The sequence below is a fragment of the Haemaphysalis longicornis genome, unplaced genomic scaffold (genome assembly GCF_048455015.1).
Source record: "Haemaphysalis longicornis isolate Haplotype H1 unplaced genomic scaffold, Haemaphysalis longicornis Haplotype H1 scaffold_3, whole genome shotgun sequence".
NCBI classification, from domain to species: domain Eukaryota; kingdom Metazoa; phylum Arthropoda; class Arachnida; order Ixodida; family Ixodidae; genus Haemaphysalis; species Haemaphysalis longicornis.
In genome coordinates, this window is record NW_027526335.1 from 231,580,298 (window position 1) to 231,598,234 (window position 17,937).

The 17,937-nt window shown below is 49.1% G+C and overlaps 1 protein-coding gene across 1 annotated transcript in view; it reads right to left on the minus strand.

Moving 5' to 3' along the window:
- LOC144176045 (venom metalloproteinase antarease-like TtrivMP_A) overlaps window positions 1-17,937 on the minus strand; it is a 258,958-nt gene that overhangs the window by 168,825 nt on the left and 72,196 nt on the right. The window contains exons 5-6 of the mRNA XM_077705165.1: window positions 11,311-11,367; window positions 11,119-11,237 (exon numbers count right to left, since the gene is read on the minus strand). Of these exons, the coding sequence (XP_077561291.1) occupies window positions 11,119-11,237; window positions 11,311-11,367 (176 nt within the window). The remainder of the gene's footprint in view (window positions 1-11,118; window positions 11,238-11,310; window positions 11,368-17,937) is intronic.

Genomic DNA, 17,937 nt, shown 5'->3' on the forward strand with positions numbered 1-17,937 from the left:
GCCAAGGCTGCGAACGCACCCGTTTTGCATCGCTCTGCCTTGACGCCGTATGTTATATCATAGCAGGCATCCTGCCTGTTATGCGCTATTGCAAACAGTCAAGAACCACCCCTGGCGCCGACTCATAAGGTTCGTCGTCCCCTGCATCCTCCTGCTTCGTCGCCCGGCCGATCGTCTTCTTCGATCCAGCAAGTAAGCCTAGCCCGCCGGCAAGAACGGCGGCGGCAGCGCGTTGCCGCTGCGCTTCTACCCCGCACGTGGAGCCAGCGGAGCAGTCAAGGCAGCTCCATCGTCGCGCCGAGCGTCCCTTTACCACCGCGTCGCGAGCCCCGCCATGGCAACGACGTGAAAATGGACACATCTCAACGGCAAGTGAGTACTCCGATACCGCCGTTAAGTGCGGTTAAGAGTCCGTTCAGTCTACAGGCCCGGAACGAAACGCAACGCAGGACGAGTCAAAACGATCCCGCCCGTCTGCTATGTCAACATCAGCTTCGCTAGCACCTCAGGCCGCCTCGTATAAGGTTTTCATCAAACCCCGAACTAGCTTCGACATGTCCACAGTACCCAATCGGCTGATTCAAGAGGCAGTGGCCACCTGTCTCAACATCCCAGGCTTTCGTTGTTTTGCCGTGCACAAACCTACCAATACCGTATCGGTATGGGTGCCCTCTTTGGATCAAGCCACTGTGCTCCAGTCGTTAAACAGCATACAGGTCTCGCAGTCTGACTACATACAGGTTCAAGCATACCTGGCAGCTGGAACGGACTTGAGACGCTATGTGGTGTCTGGCGTAGTCTCCGGTGAGGCACCTGAACAGCTTCGCCAGGAGCTCTACTGCAGTACTCACGAAGTGGTCGCGGTCCGATACATGGGGAAAAGCCGCACCTGTCTCGTGACCCTGCGGGGCCCGCCTACTCCTCCGGACCGTATCATCTACTATGGGTGCATCTTGGCGCCCTGGGCCGTTTAAGCCATCAGTTGTGTACTGCTACGCATGTTACATATAAGGGCACATGAAATCTTTCTGCCCTTACCCGCCGAAGGAAGACCCTATGGAAGCCACGGCTCCACAGGTTTTCCGATGCGGCCTCTGTAAGTCAGATGACCATGATATTACTTCCCGGAAGTGCCCTACGAAGTTGGAGGCAAACAAGAAAGTTCGCGAGCGGCGTTCAAAGCGAAACTAAATTTGCCGTGAATCTCCACTGCCAGATTAGGTGCCGACATCTAATCGATACGCTGTTTTGGCTCCCTTAGAGGAAGACGCGGCCGCAGCTGAACCTCCAGCTACAGAGACGATAACCTATAGCGCAGCGGTTAAAACGCCCCGTGCAGGCCGTCGACGTTCATCACCCGCACAAGAATCACCTGCTTATGATATGGAGGAAGAATGAGCAATTGATAACACACTGGCTACGTTACAAAAGGAAATTCAGCATCTTGAGCAACGCCGTGCAATTCTTCAGCGCCAGCGCGTGAACAACCGCTCCACTGAAACCCAATCGGCGACCCTGCCACTGCCTCCAGTTATCGAGGGTTCCACGTCGACAACCATGTCACCTCAAGAACTGCTGTGTTTCGTGGCGAAACAACTCCAGACTCTCACCTCGGTATTGTTGGCTATCCTCCACCTGTTATGGTTCCTGTATCTGTGGGCTCGTCGCAAGGCGTTCTACAATGGAACTGCCGGGGTATATCGGGCAAGGTTGGAGAACTTAGGCAACGCATTCTGTACGGGAAGCTACATGTATGGGCACTACTACTCCCGGAAACAAATGGCCTCCCTTCCATTCCTGGATATGTGGCTTATTCATCTCCGTCCATTCTGGATCGCCGAACCACAATGCCTGATGTCCCTTCAGGAAAGGTAGCTGTGTATGCCCGGTCAATTTTTCCTCAAACCCGCATAGACTTGGGGCGATGATGCACACTGTGGCAGGAAGTCACCGTTGGGCTGATTCGCCTCCCCCGTGTGGACGTCATCATAGTGTCATACTATGCACTCCCCTACAGCGGCCGTACAGCTGAACTATGCCTCGGCTGGCTTTCCCATCTGCGTCGACGGCATCCCGACTGTCCAATTTTTGTGGCGGGGGATTTCAACGCTCCACACACTACGTGGGGCTACGTCACTTCCAGTGTGCGTGGTGTGTGTGTGTACGACACGTTTACGGACGCTCAGTTTGTTCTCCTAAATGACGTGTCAGTGTCTACATGACGCCGTGAACATCCACGTGCTTCTCCAAGCTCACCTGACTTATCGTGGTGGTTACGAAGTGCTTCAGTGTCCTGGATGTGTGAGCCAGACTGCTGTGGGAGTGACCACCATCCGATTTATCTCAACCTTTCTCCCGGCCGGGCGAATCGTCTTCGAAGACAGTGTCGGGTGGTAGACTGGGACGTCTTTCGATCGACAGCAGCTACGATCGTCTCCAGCAGCACCTTACCTGACCCGTGCCAGAGTCTCCGCGTGGCTTTGGAAGCAGCGACTCGTACGACGTGGGTTGAGGAATCGCGGCCTGCCCCTGACCTACACACACACACAGTCCTCCTGACCTACAACTTTGTCGTCTGTGGGCCGCGCGCCGTCAAGCTGAGCTAATGTCAATCCGGAATCCCGCATCAATTGAGGCACGTCTGAACCTTAACCGCCTCACAGCAGCAGCCCGACGACATGAACGACGACTGTCACGGGGCCGCTGGCTAGACTGGTGCGCCTCGCTTGGCCCTTCGTCGTCTAATGCCTCGGTTCGGCGAACATTCCAAGCAATGGAGCGTGGTCACCGCCCTCCCGATCCAGCAGCTAGTGCCCTTGTAGCATCTGGCCAGACATCATCCGCTTTTGCCTCTCTCGCTGCAAGTACCTTCTTTCCCGCCTTTGACACTCCACCAGCTGTCTTTACGATTCCAAACTGCCTACCGGCATTCGCCGGTTCATTGCCCACATGCAGTGACATTGAAGGGATTCAGGCCCCCTTTGCAATGGCAGAATGTTTGGCAACCATCGACCATGCCAGGCCCCGCACTGCACCGGGACCTGATGGCATCCCTTAGGAACTATTTAAGAACACGGAAGGCACTACACTTGACGTCATACTTGAAGCCACAAATGCAGCGTGGACTTCAGCCGCGATTCCTGATTCCTGGCCTTACGCGGAAATCGTTGCTATCCCGAAGCCCGGCAAAACACCAGACCGGATTTCTCACCTTCGGCCAATAGCTCTGACATCAACGATTTGTAAGCTGATGGAGCGCATGCTAGCTACACGTCTTACTTGGTGGCTTGAGCGATATTCCTGGTACCATCCCGCCCAAATTGGATTCCGACCCCAGTTGGGCGTCGAAGACTGACTGCAGCACTTTTCTGATATGATCCTGATCGGAGGATGCTCTCGCCGGATTCGAACCGTCCTTGCAATGGATGTTAAGAAGGCCTACGACAATGTCAGCCGCGAAGTCATTGTTCGGGTACTAGAGTGGATTACACTGCCCCGCCGTGTCTGCACATTTGTGAACGCCCTTCTTCTGGACCGCACCTTGACCCTTCGCATGGCCGGGAAGGCTACAGGATACTTCATATCGCACCGTGGTGTTCCACAGGGCTCTGTGTTGGCGCCGGTATTGTTCAATATCGCCTTCTTTCCCCTAGCTTGGCGGTTGGCGGAGATACCTGACGCGTATTACATCATGTATGCTGACGACATTACTGTGTGGTCCGTGCATCCTGACATCTCTGTCCAAAAAACGCGCTACAAACAAACGGCGTTAAATATGATTGATTCCTGGTGCGCCCAAGTAGGACTTGAACTATCGGAAGAAAAAACGTCATACATGTCAGTGACTAACAAACATGGGCGACGCCGAATTGAGAAACGGCCTGTCAAGTTGGTTATTCATCAACAACCTCTACGGGAGGTCCAAACTATTCGTGTGCTGGGCCTTGATGTTGCCTCGTCTCGGTCCGCGGCTTCATGGGTGAAGAGTGCGAAGGATCGTGCCGCACGGACAATACACTTGATACGTCGAACGGTGACGAAGGCTGGCGAGTCGCGCACCAGCGTTGCTCGCCTCCTTGTGCGGTCAGTGTTGCAACCCAGACTCGTGTACCAGGCTCAATTCCACCATCTCACTATGAGGGACTGGGATCGCGTCGAAGCCATCAACCGGGATGACATGCGGGCCATTACTCGACTACCCCGAATGACCCCAATACCGACTCTGCAGGGGGAGGCCCAACTCAATACGATTGATGAGCTGGTGCACCAACGCCGCTCTGCCCGGGCCTGTAAAATCTCGATGACCGCTGCCGCCGCTGCGCTAGCCAAGTACCAAGTACCAAGTACCACTCTGAAAAGTTCAAACATTCCTCCGTGGCAGCGAGTACAGTTAAAAGACAACAAATCAATCGGTCGCCTCCGTCACCCGGTACCTCGCCAGGCCACGGCCCAAGTCTCTCGCCTACATAGCCCAGACGCGGAAACGGCAATTGCATATGTAGACGCCAGCGTCAAAAACGCCATGGTGCACACTGCAATCATCTGCCCCCAGCTACCAGAGGTGGACCAATGTTGCTCTAATGAAGCTAACCCGATGCCACCAGCGTATCTTGCTGAACTCGCAGCGCTACACGATGGGATGGCCGCAATACTTCCTATTGTCCAGGCAGGGCCATACTGTGGACTAATAATACGCACAGACTCTACGCAAGCCATCCAGGACATACGCCGCATAACACAAGCTACAGCGTTCGCAGATGCCATTCATCACTTAGCACGAAGAACTCTACTGCAGATGCGCATAGAATGGGTACCCCGTTCAGCTGTACCCGGCAGTAGATAGATTGATTGATTTGTAGGGTTTACGCGCCGACGCAACGCAGACGATGAGGCGCGCCGTAGTGGAGGGCTCCGGATTAATTTTGACCACCTGGGGATCTTTATCGTGCGCCGAAATCTCGTGCACACGGGCGTTTTTGCTTTTCGCCTCCATCAGAAAAGCGGCCGCCGCGGCCGGGAATCGAAGCAGCGACCTCGTCCTCAGCAGCGCAACGCCTTAGCCACTGAGCCACCGCAGCGGGTATTAGATAGATAGATAGATAGATAGATAGTTTATTGCACATCATAGGGGTACAAGGGATTTCTTGCCTTCCTAAGCACGCAGTGCTTGTGGGAAGGCAGGCAGAACAGCAGCACCCGACCAGACGGGCAGTAGAGGTACTTTTTGTGGAAAGAGAACAGAGAAAAAAAAAGCGTAAAAAAGAAAGGATCGCGATGACAAGCAGCCATTGACGTATAAAAAGAGGTAAAGAACGTGAAAAAAAAGGACAAGCGGTATCATGAAGATAAGTAGGGAGGCAGACACGGCTAGTCGCCCGCATACCTTGATGCGACCACTGCCACTTTTCCCCGAAGATCCAAGTGGAAACCTGGCACAACAGTTCAGTGCTTGCAGTTCAGTTTTAGATCTGATATTTATCAATCGTGCGTTTAGCGAATATACCGTGTCTGTCGAGGCGGGATTATCTGATCACTATCTTTTGGGCCTTTCCGTCCCACTGCTGAAACGTGGTGATAACAAACGCTGTCAAGCGCGGTCTTTCAAAGACTACTCCCGTGCAGACGACGCGTCCATAATTGATTATCTGGAGACCGGTCTTGTTGATTTTTACAATCATTATGTATGCGCTCTCTGGGCACGGTTTAAGAAAAGGTGTGAATACTGTTTAGCTATATTTGCCCCAAGCGAAAATTTGTCCCAAAAGAAGACTCACAAACAGACCCCCTGGATAACGCGTAGTATTATTCACTTCGAGACTTCGAGACAGTGACGGAATCCCGTCTGGCCGGGAGAAAAAAAAATATTATTCACTGGAAACGTAAAATTAAACTTCTAAAAAAGACGCCTGTGGATTCGATTAAAATCGGACCATTGGAGGCTAGCCTCGCAAAAGCTGTGCGTTCTTTTAAGGATTATTATTTCGAAACAACTCTCCCAAATTTCATGAAAAATTACCCAGATAAATTTTGGTACCACTTGACTGATAAAACGCCTGTATCCGTAATGTTTGTAAATGACTCTATTGTTACGGTCAAAAATATTATAGCTGAGCATTTTAACATATACTTCCATTACGTGTTTTCTAGCCCAAGTGTATATCCATCTGATGTTACATTGTTTCACACAGAAGAGGCCAACTTTGTTTCATACCCTGGTGTTTTTCTATGCTCTTAAAACTGCAAACTAGGAAATCAAGTGGTCCTGATCATATTTCAAACACCTTTCTTTGCCGATATGCTGAAGTGATCGCGAAATATCCTGTGATTATATTCTGTGTATCTTTGATGTCTTCAAAGCTCCCTTGTGACTGGAAGGGTGGCCGAGTTGCACCGGTATTTAAAAAAGGTAACCGCTTGCTTTTTGAAAATTATCGTCCTCAACATCACCATGCTCTAAATTAATTGAGCATATAATCGGGAATCATATCACCGAATATCTTGAAAATAATGCTGTCCTGATTCTCAACATGGTTTCAGAAAGGGTTTTTCTACTGTGACTCAACTGCTCACTATAACTCATTCCTTTGCATCAAATCTAGATAAAAACGGTCAAATTGATGTGATATTCTTTGATTATAGCAAAGCGTTTGACAGGGTTCCTCATGACAGACTAATACTAAAATTAAACAATATTGGTCTTAATCGCATCTGGATTTCTGGGTTATTCATTACTTAAAAAAAAAACCAAATTCAGTACGTTGAAATCGGGGATCAACGATCGGGCTGCCTTCCTGTCGCCTCCGGAGTACCACAAGGGAGTGACTTGGGTCTTAAACAACAGCGCAAAAGACAAGGACTAACAAAGAAGCACAGACAAGCGCTGCACAGCGTTTGCAGCGCTTGTCTGCGCTCCTTTCTTAGTACTTGTCTTTGGCGCTGTTGTTCAAGATCAGAATGAACCAACTGGCCCCAGTCGTGACGCTAATTCAGTGTCTTGGGACCCCTGCTGTTCCTGCTGTGTATAAATGATATTGTAAGTGTGGTATGTTCATCTGTGCCAATTCGCCTGTTCGCAGACGATTGTGTTTTGTATAATGAAATTACTTGCCCTGAAACTCAATATGACCTTAATGACAGTTTGTTTAATGCTTTTCAATTATGCAATCGCTGGGGAATGGCTTTGAACTTCGATAAAACTGTATATATGCTGCAAGGAGGATTTATTCCAAGTCCGAAGGACTGTGAGACCGCAAAGTCAGCTCACGGAGTCAGGAGCACGAAGTCCGCTTTGTCGTGTTGACCGAGAGCAAAAACGAGAAGCAGCTTCTTCTTCCTTCCAAGCGTTCGCGATGCGGCTGCCGTGCCGCTTGACTGCGATGATGATGCTCTACTGTTTCCGCACGTACACTCTCATGGCGAGTGGACAGTGCTGCCTATACTCCGGTTGCTCCTTTGTGAATTGCGCTGGCGACGGAGATCCTTACATTGCGTATAGCCCGGAAGAAAAATCCACTTCAGTATACTTATACACTAAGTGAGAAACCTGTACATTAAGTTTCTGAGTTCAAATATTTAGGAGTAACACTCACAAGTAATTCATCTTGGAATCAACATATTGACAATATTTCCGTTTCCACCTTCCGTAAACTGTCTTTCTTACGAGACAAATTAAGAAACGAGACAAATTGAGGTTAAAGCGGAGAGTTGGGCGAGTTGGTTACTGACTAATGAACTCATACTTCTAGCGAACTTTAACTCAGGACAAAGAAAGCAAAGACGGAACACACGCTAGACTTCAACTTGGTTTATGCAAAAGGGGAACTGGAAAACAAGCATGTCTCGAAAAAACAAAAAGTATGACTAGAAAAAAAAACAAGCATGATTCCGCGGAAATGAAACGGCACAATGTTTGCTCCTTCAGATGTCAAACTCCTGGCCTACCGATCAATAATCCGACCAAAGTTAGAATATGCATGCGTAATACCGGACCCGTTCACACAGAAAAACGTCAATAAACTAGAACAAATCCAAAGAAAAGCTGTAAGATATATATATATATACTACGTGTCGTCACACCGATTCACCTTCTGATTTAATTAGAGCTAATAGCATTGAACTCCTTGAGTCACGACGGAAGACAGTTAGGCTTGATTTTCTTTCCCTCCCCTGTCGGAAAACCCCGCGTTTTCCATCATTAGGAGAGCGATGGAATACGCCGGAAAGAACGGAATACACTGGAAAACGCCGAGCCGGACGACAGTAACGCGGGGACCGCATTTTCCAGCGTAAGGATAGTGATGAACTACGCCGGAAAGAACGGAAAGCACCGGAAAACTTCGCGCTGGAAGACATCAACGCGGAGAGGTTGCTGGAAAGCGTCGAATAACACGGGAACGTTGCCTTTGGAGACTGGGATTCAGATAGGGCGAACGGGTCAGTACGTTCTCACGGCGCCGGTGGTTGGCTGGACACAGCAATACCTCGCGCCGGTTACGTAGTCGAATGGTTGTAATCCAGCGCCGCGATGGACGCAGATGCGCCGAAACTTGGCGTTTGCGGCCTTTGCGGTGCCACAAAATCCCACTTTTTTAGCCTGCGCTTCGCGGAAACAATGCTCCGTACGAGCGACGATCATGTCGTTCAATTGCATTGCAAGCGTCTGTCATAAAGAAAGTTTGTTGTATTGCTGCCATTAGGATTCCGTTCGTGTTTGAAAAGACCTTCGCTACAAATTTGCAGTTAACAACGCAACTTATCGTAGATAACGGTAAAGTTGAAACATCTAAGCGTAGCCCGCTAAACAAAATAATGGAGAAATAAAGCCCTTCGCAAATTCCTGGGGTTGTTTGAGTGAATTGCAATTGCATATATTGTACCGTGGACAACCTTTGATGAAAGAATCAGGCAATAAGGGTAGCCCGTTGGCAAAACGGACGCATAAAGGGCAAGCAAGACTTGCTTTTTGAGGACGTGGTGTAATTATTGCAGTTCACATTGTGACATGTATCTCTGGGCCTTTGAGAGCCCCATTGTCTCAATCTGCGTGCCGCTCTAATGTTTTTTTAGCGAGCAACCTGTTTATTTTAACGCGAACCATGTGTCCAATCAAGCTTAGTGAAAATAAGATTTTAAAACCAGCTAACCAGTTGCCGCTACCGGTGTTAAAAGAAAAAGAAATGGCTCCAGTGAACCCATTACAATACCAATATGTGATTAAAAAGAATAAATGTAGAAAGAAAGAAAATGCCCGCCTTCGCTCCAGCAGGGCCGCTCGGGAGAAAGCCCGGGGATGCACCGTCACTAACGAAAACCTGTCGCGCGACAGCACTCGCGGGGCGGGGGAGCCCAGAATACGCAGAATCGAGATGGGTGCGGAGGGGTCGCGGCGCAGAACAAGCTCTCGTGATCGACCTGGGAGCACTTCGTTCCTCCCTGCTTTTCGCCTTTCGGTCAAAATTCGTAGGTGGCTGCATGGCTGAGTGGCCCGTCCCCATTTCACATCGGCGCTGTGCCTAGTTGAAGTTACGCGTAACTTTTTTGTAAAAACGTGCATCTTATGTCACCGGGAAGTGTCAGCAGCAACATGTCAAGCTACGAAAGCTGTGGTAGAAGCAAGAACAGTGGTCCGGATTGCAAGCATCTCGAAGTGGCGACTCCACTAGCGACGACACACCGTGGTGCTTGGGATTATTGGCACTTTGATGCGAGTGGATACGACGACTCTCGGAGGCAGTGTGATTTGGAATACGTGCGATGTGCTTCCACGATCGACTGAAATTGCAAAGACCCCTGCATGACTTGGCCAGGTATCGTGCGCGTATACTCTTCGTGATAGTGCTGCACCACGGAGACGTGCGCTTTTCGTCACAAGATACCCTTCCAGGCCTTGCTGTACGAATGCATTGTCAACGGATCAAGGTTCACCAAGGCAAGGAATCCAGCTAAGAATTGACTTTCTATTTTAATTCTCACGCTTTGCTGTGAAAATAAAAGAGGTTCAAGAAATATGTGTTTACGTGTGTTTTAATGGCCCTGAATATATAAGGAACGAATTTTTGAACGGTTACTGTTGATGCTCGTTTAATATTTTTTTTATCCGGGAGAATAAATTTGCTTTTATGAACAGATTGAGCGCTACTGACGGAACGCGATGATTAAACAATGCATCTAGCAGAGCGAAATCAGCTGAAAAGTGGCCAAATGAGTCTAGCTAAGTTTTGTAGCGCTACTTAGATTTCCCCGTAGGAAGGAATTCTGCATTTCTTGTTAACAGCCATGCGGGTTTGTAATTACACGGCTATTAAAGGAAAAAGGCCTAGCGCGAGCTCCGGCCACGCTATACGCTGGAGACGGCGTGGTCTCCGGCGTGTTCCTGCGTCACGTTCCAGCGCGCCGGATCTACGCGTTTCCGCGTCCGGCGTGTTCCAGGGTCCGGTGCGCTCCAGCGTTTCCGCGTCCGGCGTATTTCAGCGTTAAGTAGTCCCATAATCAGGCATTCGCTGGAAGCGGAGCTTCGGCGCCGCTAGGTTTTCCGACAGGGACCTTCTTCAGAGAGAAACAGCTCTAGACTCGACACATTACCTGACACCCATATCGACAAGCCATACGAGACACCATCACCCCGGAACCCTAACACCTTATTTTGCACGGACAGATACATTTAAATTTTCTTTTTTTTCACGAACAGTGGAAGAATGGAAGTTCCTAAAAGACTCTGTATAAAGATTCACTTTGGCTGTTTTGCTACCTGTGTATTGTTTGGGTCTGTAACCCTGTACTTGTGTGTCGAATTCTTTCCTTTTTCCTTTTTCATTTCTACTTGACTTCAGTGCCTGTATATGTAATGTTTACTTGTACCGTGCCCACCTGCTTGGATATGCGAAGGTCTCCAGTATGAAATAAATAAAGTGAAATGAGATGAAAAATGCAAGTAATACATGATACGTCTAAGTGAGGTGGACGTACGAAGTGCAATATGAATGAATGCATGGTACGACAGTGATAATATTTTGAATATACTTTCTTCGTGCGTCTACACCTGTCTTTTCAAGTTGTATTGATAAACCCCCCAAAAAAAGCTGAATCCACAAGACAACGACAATGAGGGTACAAACTTACAGCATTCACGGTGACAAGGACGTATTTGAGCAACTTTTTTGATGAGGAGAATTGTGATCTGAAAGCGCTGTCAACCACAATCATCAGCTCTGGATATATTTTTTCTGGTACATAGGAACCTAAAAGGAAAGAAATGTGGGCACTTAAAAATATGTCGACATCAAACGTTTTTAAAAACGAATGACAACGTACCCTGTTCGGTGTACAGGCGTTCAGAAACATTTTGTGTCCTTGGGTCGATGGCCATTTCTGAAAATAAAAAAGGCATTGAAGGAAAAAACATTTGGTTTTTCCGTGTCCAAAGTTCAAATTACCAAGAAATTGCCAAGCATGCACACGTGAGCATGGGCCTCGCGGCGACAACCCGGCAGTTTAAAAAACAAGGAAATGCCTAACGTGCCTGAAGACGAGTGCCCAGCGTCCTCTGCGCACGTTTCTCAAGCCAAGCGTACCGAAGACTGCGGCGACCTTCGGGCAGTTAACAAAAAGTTGCACAGAAATCCCCGTGAGAATCCTAAGATGTAAGGCGCGATGGCGATACTTCGACTCCTACGGAGCGTTTTTGTACGCAGTTGCTGCATTACCGATCTATGCTTGCCCTGCACTAAAGGTCATCGAAAAGAGAAAGACTGGCAACCAGGGTTTTAAATAGACTTGGCTCAGGAGAGACAAAAGCTCTGGGCGCTCCTTCTGTGGCTTAAGATGTGAGGGGGAAAAATTGCAGATGCGAGGTGTTCTTAAGTTTCAGTGAGGAGACGTCAGTGTCAGTGTATCAATATGTTTATTCGATGATGCTAGGCCCGGCTGAACAATTTTGATTTTTTCGTAGAGAGAGAAAAAGAAAGAGAGAGATAAATTTTTGTTCAGTAAGAGAGAGAGAGAGATAAATAGAGAGAGATGAGAGAGGGAGAGAAAGAGAGATGAGAGAGGGAGAGAGAGAAATAAATAGTTGTAGGATATTGGGATAACAGGTGGCAGGGAGCTCAAAGATGGCACCTGAGTCTACGGCACCCGATGCAGCCCTCTCAATCAGTTCGCGCTGATTTCGTGTTAACGAGCTGGTCAAAGCTGCCTCCCATGTCTCGAAGAAGCGAAATATCTTGTTTGAGTTGTTCTCCCCTAATCATACCCTTGGACATGGCTAGGTTGCGTGCAAGAGGTGGATGTTTGCCTGATTTAGCACAGTTTTAAGATAATTTCTGCTGTTCCCTCGGAACAGCTTATCGCACATTGATTTTCACATTCTTCTGTTGGCTTTTCGTCCACAAAGATTGCGATTCTTCGGCATTGAGACCTCGTTGTTGCAAAGGGAAATATCGTGTTCCTAAGCATAGGATGAGGATTCATTCCTAAAGTTTTTCGAGGAGGGCAGAGTGGTAGTCGTGGTCGCAAGTAGCAACGTGTGTGAATTCATCTGCCTTTGGGGTCAGTGCGTCCTTCTCTTCCACGTCTGGGTGCCCAGGTGACGTTACCTTTTTCTCTTGTGAATGGGAATGTGTTACCGAAGGGCTTAGGCATTCTGCCGCCAGAAAACAGTATAATGTCCTTTGAGAGTCTGTATTGTTACGCTGCTATTTGTTACGCTGCTATTGTTACGCTGCTATTGTTACGCAGCTATTCGGATTGCCACGGTGATGGCTCCAACTTCAACTGGTTTGTTCGTGTATGTTCCAGGGTCATACAGTCAAAAAGATCGCCAGAGTAGTCAACTATAACAATTGGGGCCTCGTGGTTTGCTACATGCCACAGTCGGCGTATAGTGTGGTGTCATGATATTAGAACTTTCCCCAAACGAACATGATTTTGCCATATCGCCTCTTCATGTGTAGGATTGGATCATGTTTTTGGCAGCGGGTAGTTTTTATGCGCGGTCGCTGTATCGGTGCCATGTCTATCATCACCTGCAGTAGTTTCTTTTCAGAGGGGTGGGCGGTGCCGGTCTACTGTTCGGTGGCTCCTCTCGATTTTGTTTTTCCATCCACTTACGTGGTGCTAGGAGGGTGACCTTTCTTGGTTTTTTGAAATGCGTTAGAAAGACACAAGCTGAGGACGTATTCATCGTCATAATAACCAACATCCTTTTTAGGACGACTGCAGGGCGAATGACTCTCCCATTAACATTCACCCGCTCTTACTCTGCGCTTCCCGGGTCCATTCTTATTTTGTCCCTGCATCAACAGTATGGCCATCCCCTTATCCTAGACCCGTCTATACCTGTCATTCTGTTACCCCGGAGGTACACCCTTTTTAGTTCGTCTCACGGTCAAACGTGCGAGGTTGAGGGCTTCCTTACATGGTGTCCTGATGATGGTGTTCCTTGCATTTTCTTTGGTGCGGGTAAATTTGTTGTATGGTAGGTGGTGGTGGTAAAAAACAGTTTTTTTATTGAGCAGCCAAGGGAGCTGGAAAGGGACGTGGTCAGCCTCCTACGTCCAGGAGGCCGCGAGCCTGCGCCGAATCCAGGGCTCGTTGCACCAGCTATTTGATGCTCCGGCGCCGAGCTGGTCAGCGCAGACTCCCACTGCTCAAGGGAGGGGGAGTGAATGGGGTGGGGGTGGTGGGGACATGAATACACAAGGTGGTAGGTTGTGAGAAGAACGTCACATTGTGGGCAGTTGTGGGGGAAAATGGACGGAGATATGTGGGAGAGTATAGTGTGGTTGTAAAAGGTTTCTGTTTGTAGACGCCGATATATGTGAGCTTGGTGGTTGGAGAGACTGTGGTGTGGAGGAGGGTATCTTCTTCTGATGTGTGTGTAGTGCGCGAGGAGGGAGCTGTAGGTAGAGTCCAGCGGAGTTAGAATTTCATGATCAGATATGAGGCGCCCGGGTGTGTCGGTCCTTGCGGTTGGAAGTGCCCGGGTAAGGAGATCACGGGCTGCGGCATGAGCCGCCTCCTTGCCGGTAAAGCCAGCATGGCCTGGGGTCCAGACGATAGAAATTTCAATGTCCTCGGGAAGGTGTTGGAGCGCAGGGAGGGCCTCGGGTGGTAGCGCTGCAATATTTGCGTGATCATCAGTGGTTCGATGAGTCTTATCATTTTTTTCGGTTTTTCTTGCTCTGCCCTCGGTTGGGTGTTTTGTTTGTGGGCCATTGATTCTTGTTTTGTTTTTGGCGATTGTGAGTTTGTCACTACCGCTTGTCTCTAGAGCAATTCCGAGCCTTCTTACGCGACTGTTCTCTAGGAGGACATCCATACCTATTTTAGGGTGATTTTTAGCTTGGCAGCGAGGCACCATCTGTCGTTTGCCAAACCGAGCTGAAAAGTGTTTTGAAAAGTATTTTGATAATTATGTCATTATACGCTGTATAGTAGGCTTTATTTTAGTTCTTTTCTGCTTATAATCTATGCCATCCTTCATTTCTGAGAGACCGGCGTTAATCCTTTGCCCGACCCTATCGGAAAACCCAGCGGCGCTAGAGCTCCGCTTCTAGCGAATGCCTCATTATGGGACTACCTAACGCTGAAATACGCCGGACGCGGAAAACGCTGGAGCGCGCCGGACCCTGGGCGCTGGAACACGCCGGACGCGGAAATGCGTGGAACCGGCGCGCGCTGGCACGTGACGCAGGAACACGCCGGAGACCACGCCGTCTCCAGCGTATTGGCCTCGAGGACATACCGTGGCGCCACCTACGAGTGACGTCACTTGTAGGACGCCGAATCGTGTTGTCGTCTGCTACAGCAGATTTCCCGTGCGTATGCGGAAGCGTGTTTTTTTCTAGTGGCCACCGTCTCGCCCGCTCCTTGTGGGTTTGATGTAAATTACCAAAAAAAGTTGTCTGTCAACCAAATAATTCGGGCAAGAAATCAGCGACTCGCTTGTTCCCGGCGACACCGCCGCGTTTAAGTAGTTGCTACAATCGCGACCCACAGCTCTTACATACGCAGCCAGCTAACGCCAAGGACGATGGAACTGATGCCGAGAAAAGTACGCTGTAAATTCATTATAAAATACTTGTGACGGGACATGTGTGTGCAAGCAAACACCTTGTAACAGCGACGGAAACGCGTCGCTCACTTATGATCTCACCGCGCGAACTGCTCGTATTGCCTGGTAAATGAATGACGCGAGAACGCTGATCAGATTGCTTCGCCGCACATGCTTAAAAGTATTTTTATGGTCTGCAGTTTGGCTTGGTCAGAGCCTATTTCCCCTACGATGTTTTTATAGTCATGCCCGGATTTGATTAACGATCACTGCCGTAGCCTGTACTCTGCACTGCTGATGTTTACTTTTCGCGACTTGTCCGCAATGTATGAACGGTATGAACGCGAGTTTTTAACGCCTTCGAGCGGGTTCGGACAAGGCTATATTTAGTTTTCATTAGGTGCTCGGCGTGGTAATTTATAATTGCAGCGTGTTTTGTATGTTTACAGTAAGCCGGCACTTCTCAAGCATCAATTTCGAAACTCACGACTGCTCACAGAAGGCGAGGCTGCGTACGAGGAGAAACACGTCGTTAATGATTTCGGGTAATGGGGATATTTAGAATAGGAGAACCGAGCGTTGGGGGCCCCCAAGAAGTTAGAGGAACCCAAACGCAACACGCGCGTGCGCGACGGGAGGGCCTTCGCCAACAGCTCGCAGCCGGCTTCGGATGCACGTAATCGGATGTTGGGAACTTTAGGCTTGGCGTCGCAGCATGTATTTCATCGCCGTTAGAGTTGCGAATGACAGTCCGTAACAGAACGTTTCAACGCGCTGGGAACTCTGTAAGCGCGGTGATTTCCGTTGAAGCGATCGACGATCAAGATACCTGCACGGCCTCGGCCGATTCTTGCGCGCAAGCATAGCCATCCTTCGGCCGCTCGCCGCACCGTGCGTGAACGGGCCGGCGCTGCCGGGACCGACCTCCGCGGCCGGTCGGCGTAAATCGCGGCAGATATTTGAGCATCGCTTTGAAAACCACAGCTGATGACACTACCTATCAGAATTTTTCATTACACTAACATCCACTTTCACCAATCTGGAACTTCTTTTCCACGACTTGTGTGATTTTAAAAAGCGGCGACAAGTTGTTGCTGCCGCGACCTGCGTCGGTTCGAGCCGCACCGTCGGCTGTGCGGGCAGGCACGGCGGGTGCGTATGCTTCTGCGAGCAGTTAACGCTTCACGATTTCCTGCTTTATACATTTCTTGCAAACGAGGGAAATCTAGAAACTTCACTCAGCGATCGCCGTAGTCCGCATTGTTGATCGGGGAAACAAGCCGCTGCTTACGCTTCGGTCGCATGCGTAATACACCACCACGCTCATGGTGTTTGCGGATAATCTACCACAGTTTATACGGTTATACAGTCACCATTAGGTCGAACTGCGCTTGACTCACTGAGAATTAACTTCAAACGAAGGAAATTAACACGAAAATACTTTTAGAACACGCTTCCTAAGCCAAGTGTCACGCGCTGCAAGCCAACTACGCAGCAAGATAGGAACGGTGATCGTAGGAGTGACTACAAAACGATCGCAGCGCCGGCCTCTCCAGTGGTGGGCCTCGCGGCCAATAGCGTGGCTAGCCACTTTACCGGTGCTCGCGCTAGGCCTTTTTGTCAATAATAGCCGTGTAATTACAAACCCGCATGGCTGTTAACAAGAAATACAGAATTCCTTCCATCGGGGAAACCTAAGTAGCGCTACAAAATTTTGCTAGACTCATTTCGGCACTTGTCAGCTGATTTCGCACTGCTGAATGCATTGTTTCATCATCGCGTTCCGTCAGTAGCGCTCAATCTGTTCATAAAAGCAAATTTATTCTCCCGGATAAAAAAAAATATTAAGCGAGCATCGACAGTAACCGTTCGAAAATTCGTTCCTTATATTTTTATGGCCATTAAAACTCAAGTAAACACATATTTCGTGAACCTCTTTTATTTTAACAGAAAAACGTTAGAATTAAAATAGAAAGTGAATCCTTAGCTGGATTCCTTGTCTTGATCAACCTTGATCAGTTGACAATGCATTCGTACACCAAGGCCTGGTAGGGTATCCTGTGACGAAAAGCGCACGTCTCCGTGGTGCAGCACTATCACGAAGAGTACGCGCGCACGATACCTGCCCAAGTCATGCAGGGGTCTTTGCAATTTCAGTCGATCGTCGAAGCACATCGCACGTATACCAAATCACGCTGCCTCCGAGAGTCGCCGTATCCACTCGCATCAAAGTGCCAATAATCCCAAGCACCACGGTGTGTCGTCGCTAGTGGAGTCGTCACTTCGAGATGCTTGGAATCCGGACCACTGTTCTTGCTTCTACCACAGCTTTCGTAGCTTGACATGTTGCTGCTGACACTCCCCGGAGACATAAGATGCACGTTTTTACAAAAACGTTACGCATAACTTCAACTAGGCACATCGACGATGTGAAATGTGGACGGGCCACTCAGCCACGCAGCCACCTACGAATTTTGACCGAAAGACGAAAAGCAGGGAGGAACGAAGTGCTCCCCGGCCGATCACGAGAGCTGGTTTCGCGCCGTGACCCCTCCGCACCCCTCTCGATTCTCCGTATTGTGGGCTCCCCCGCCCCGCGAGTGCTGTCGCGTGACAGGTTTTCGTCAGTGACGGTGCATCCCCGGACTTTCTTCCGAGCGGCCCTGCTGGAGTGAAGGCGGGCGTTTTCTTTCTTTCTACATTTCTTCTTTTTTAACACATCTTGATATTGTAATGGGTTCACTGGCGCCATTTCTTTTTTTTAACACCGGTAGCGGCGACTGGTTAGCTGGTTTTAAAATCTTGTTTTCACTATTTAAGCTTGATTGGACACATGGTTCGCGTTAAAATAAACAGTTTGCGCGCTAAAACAAATAATACAACAGCAC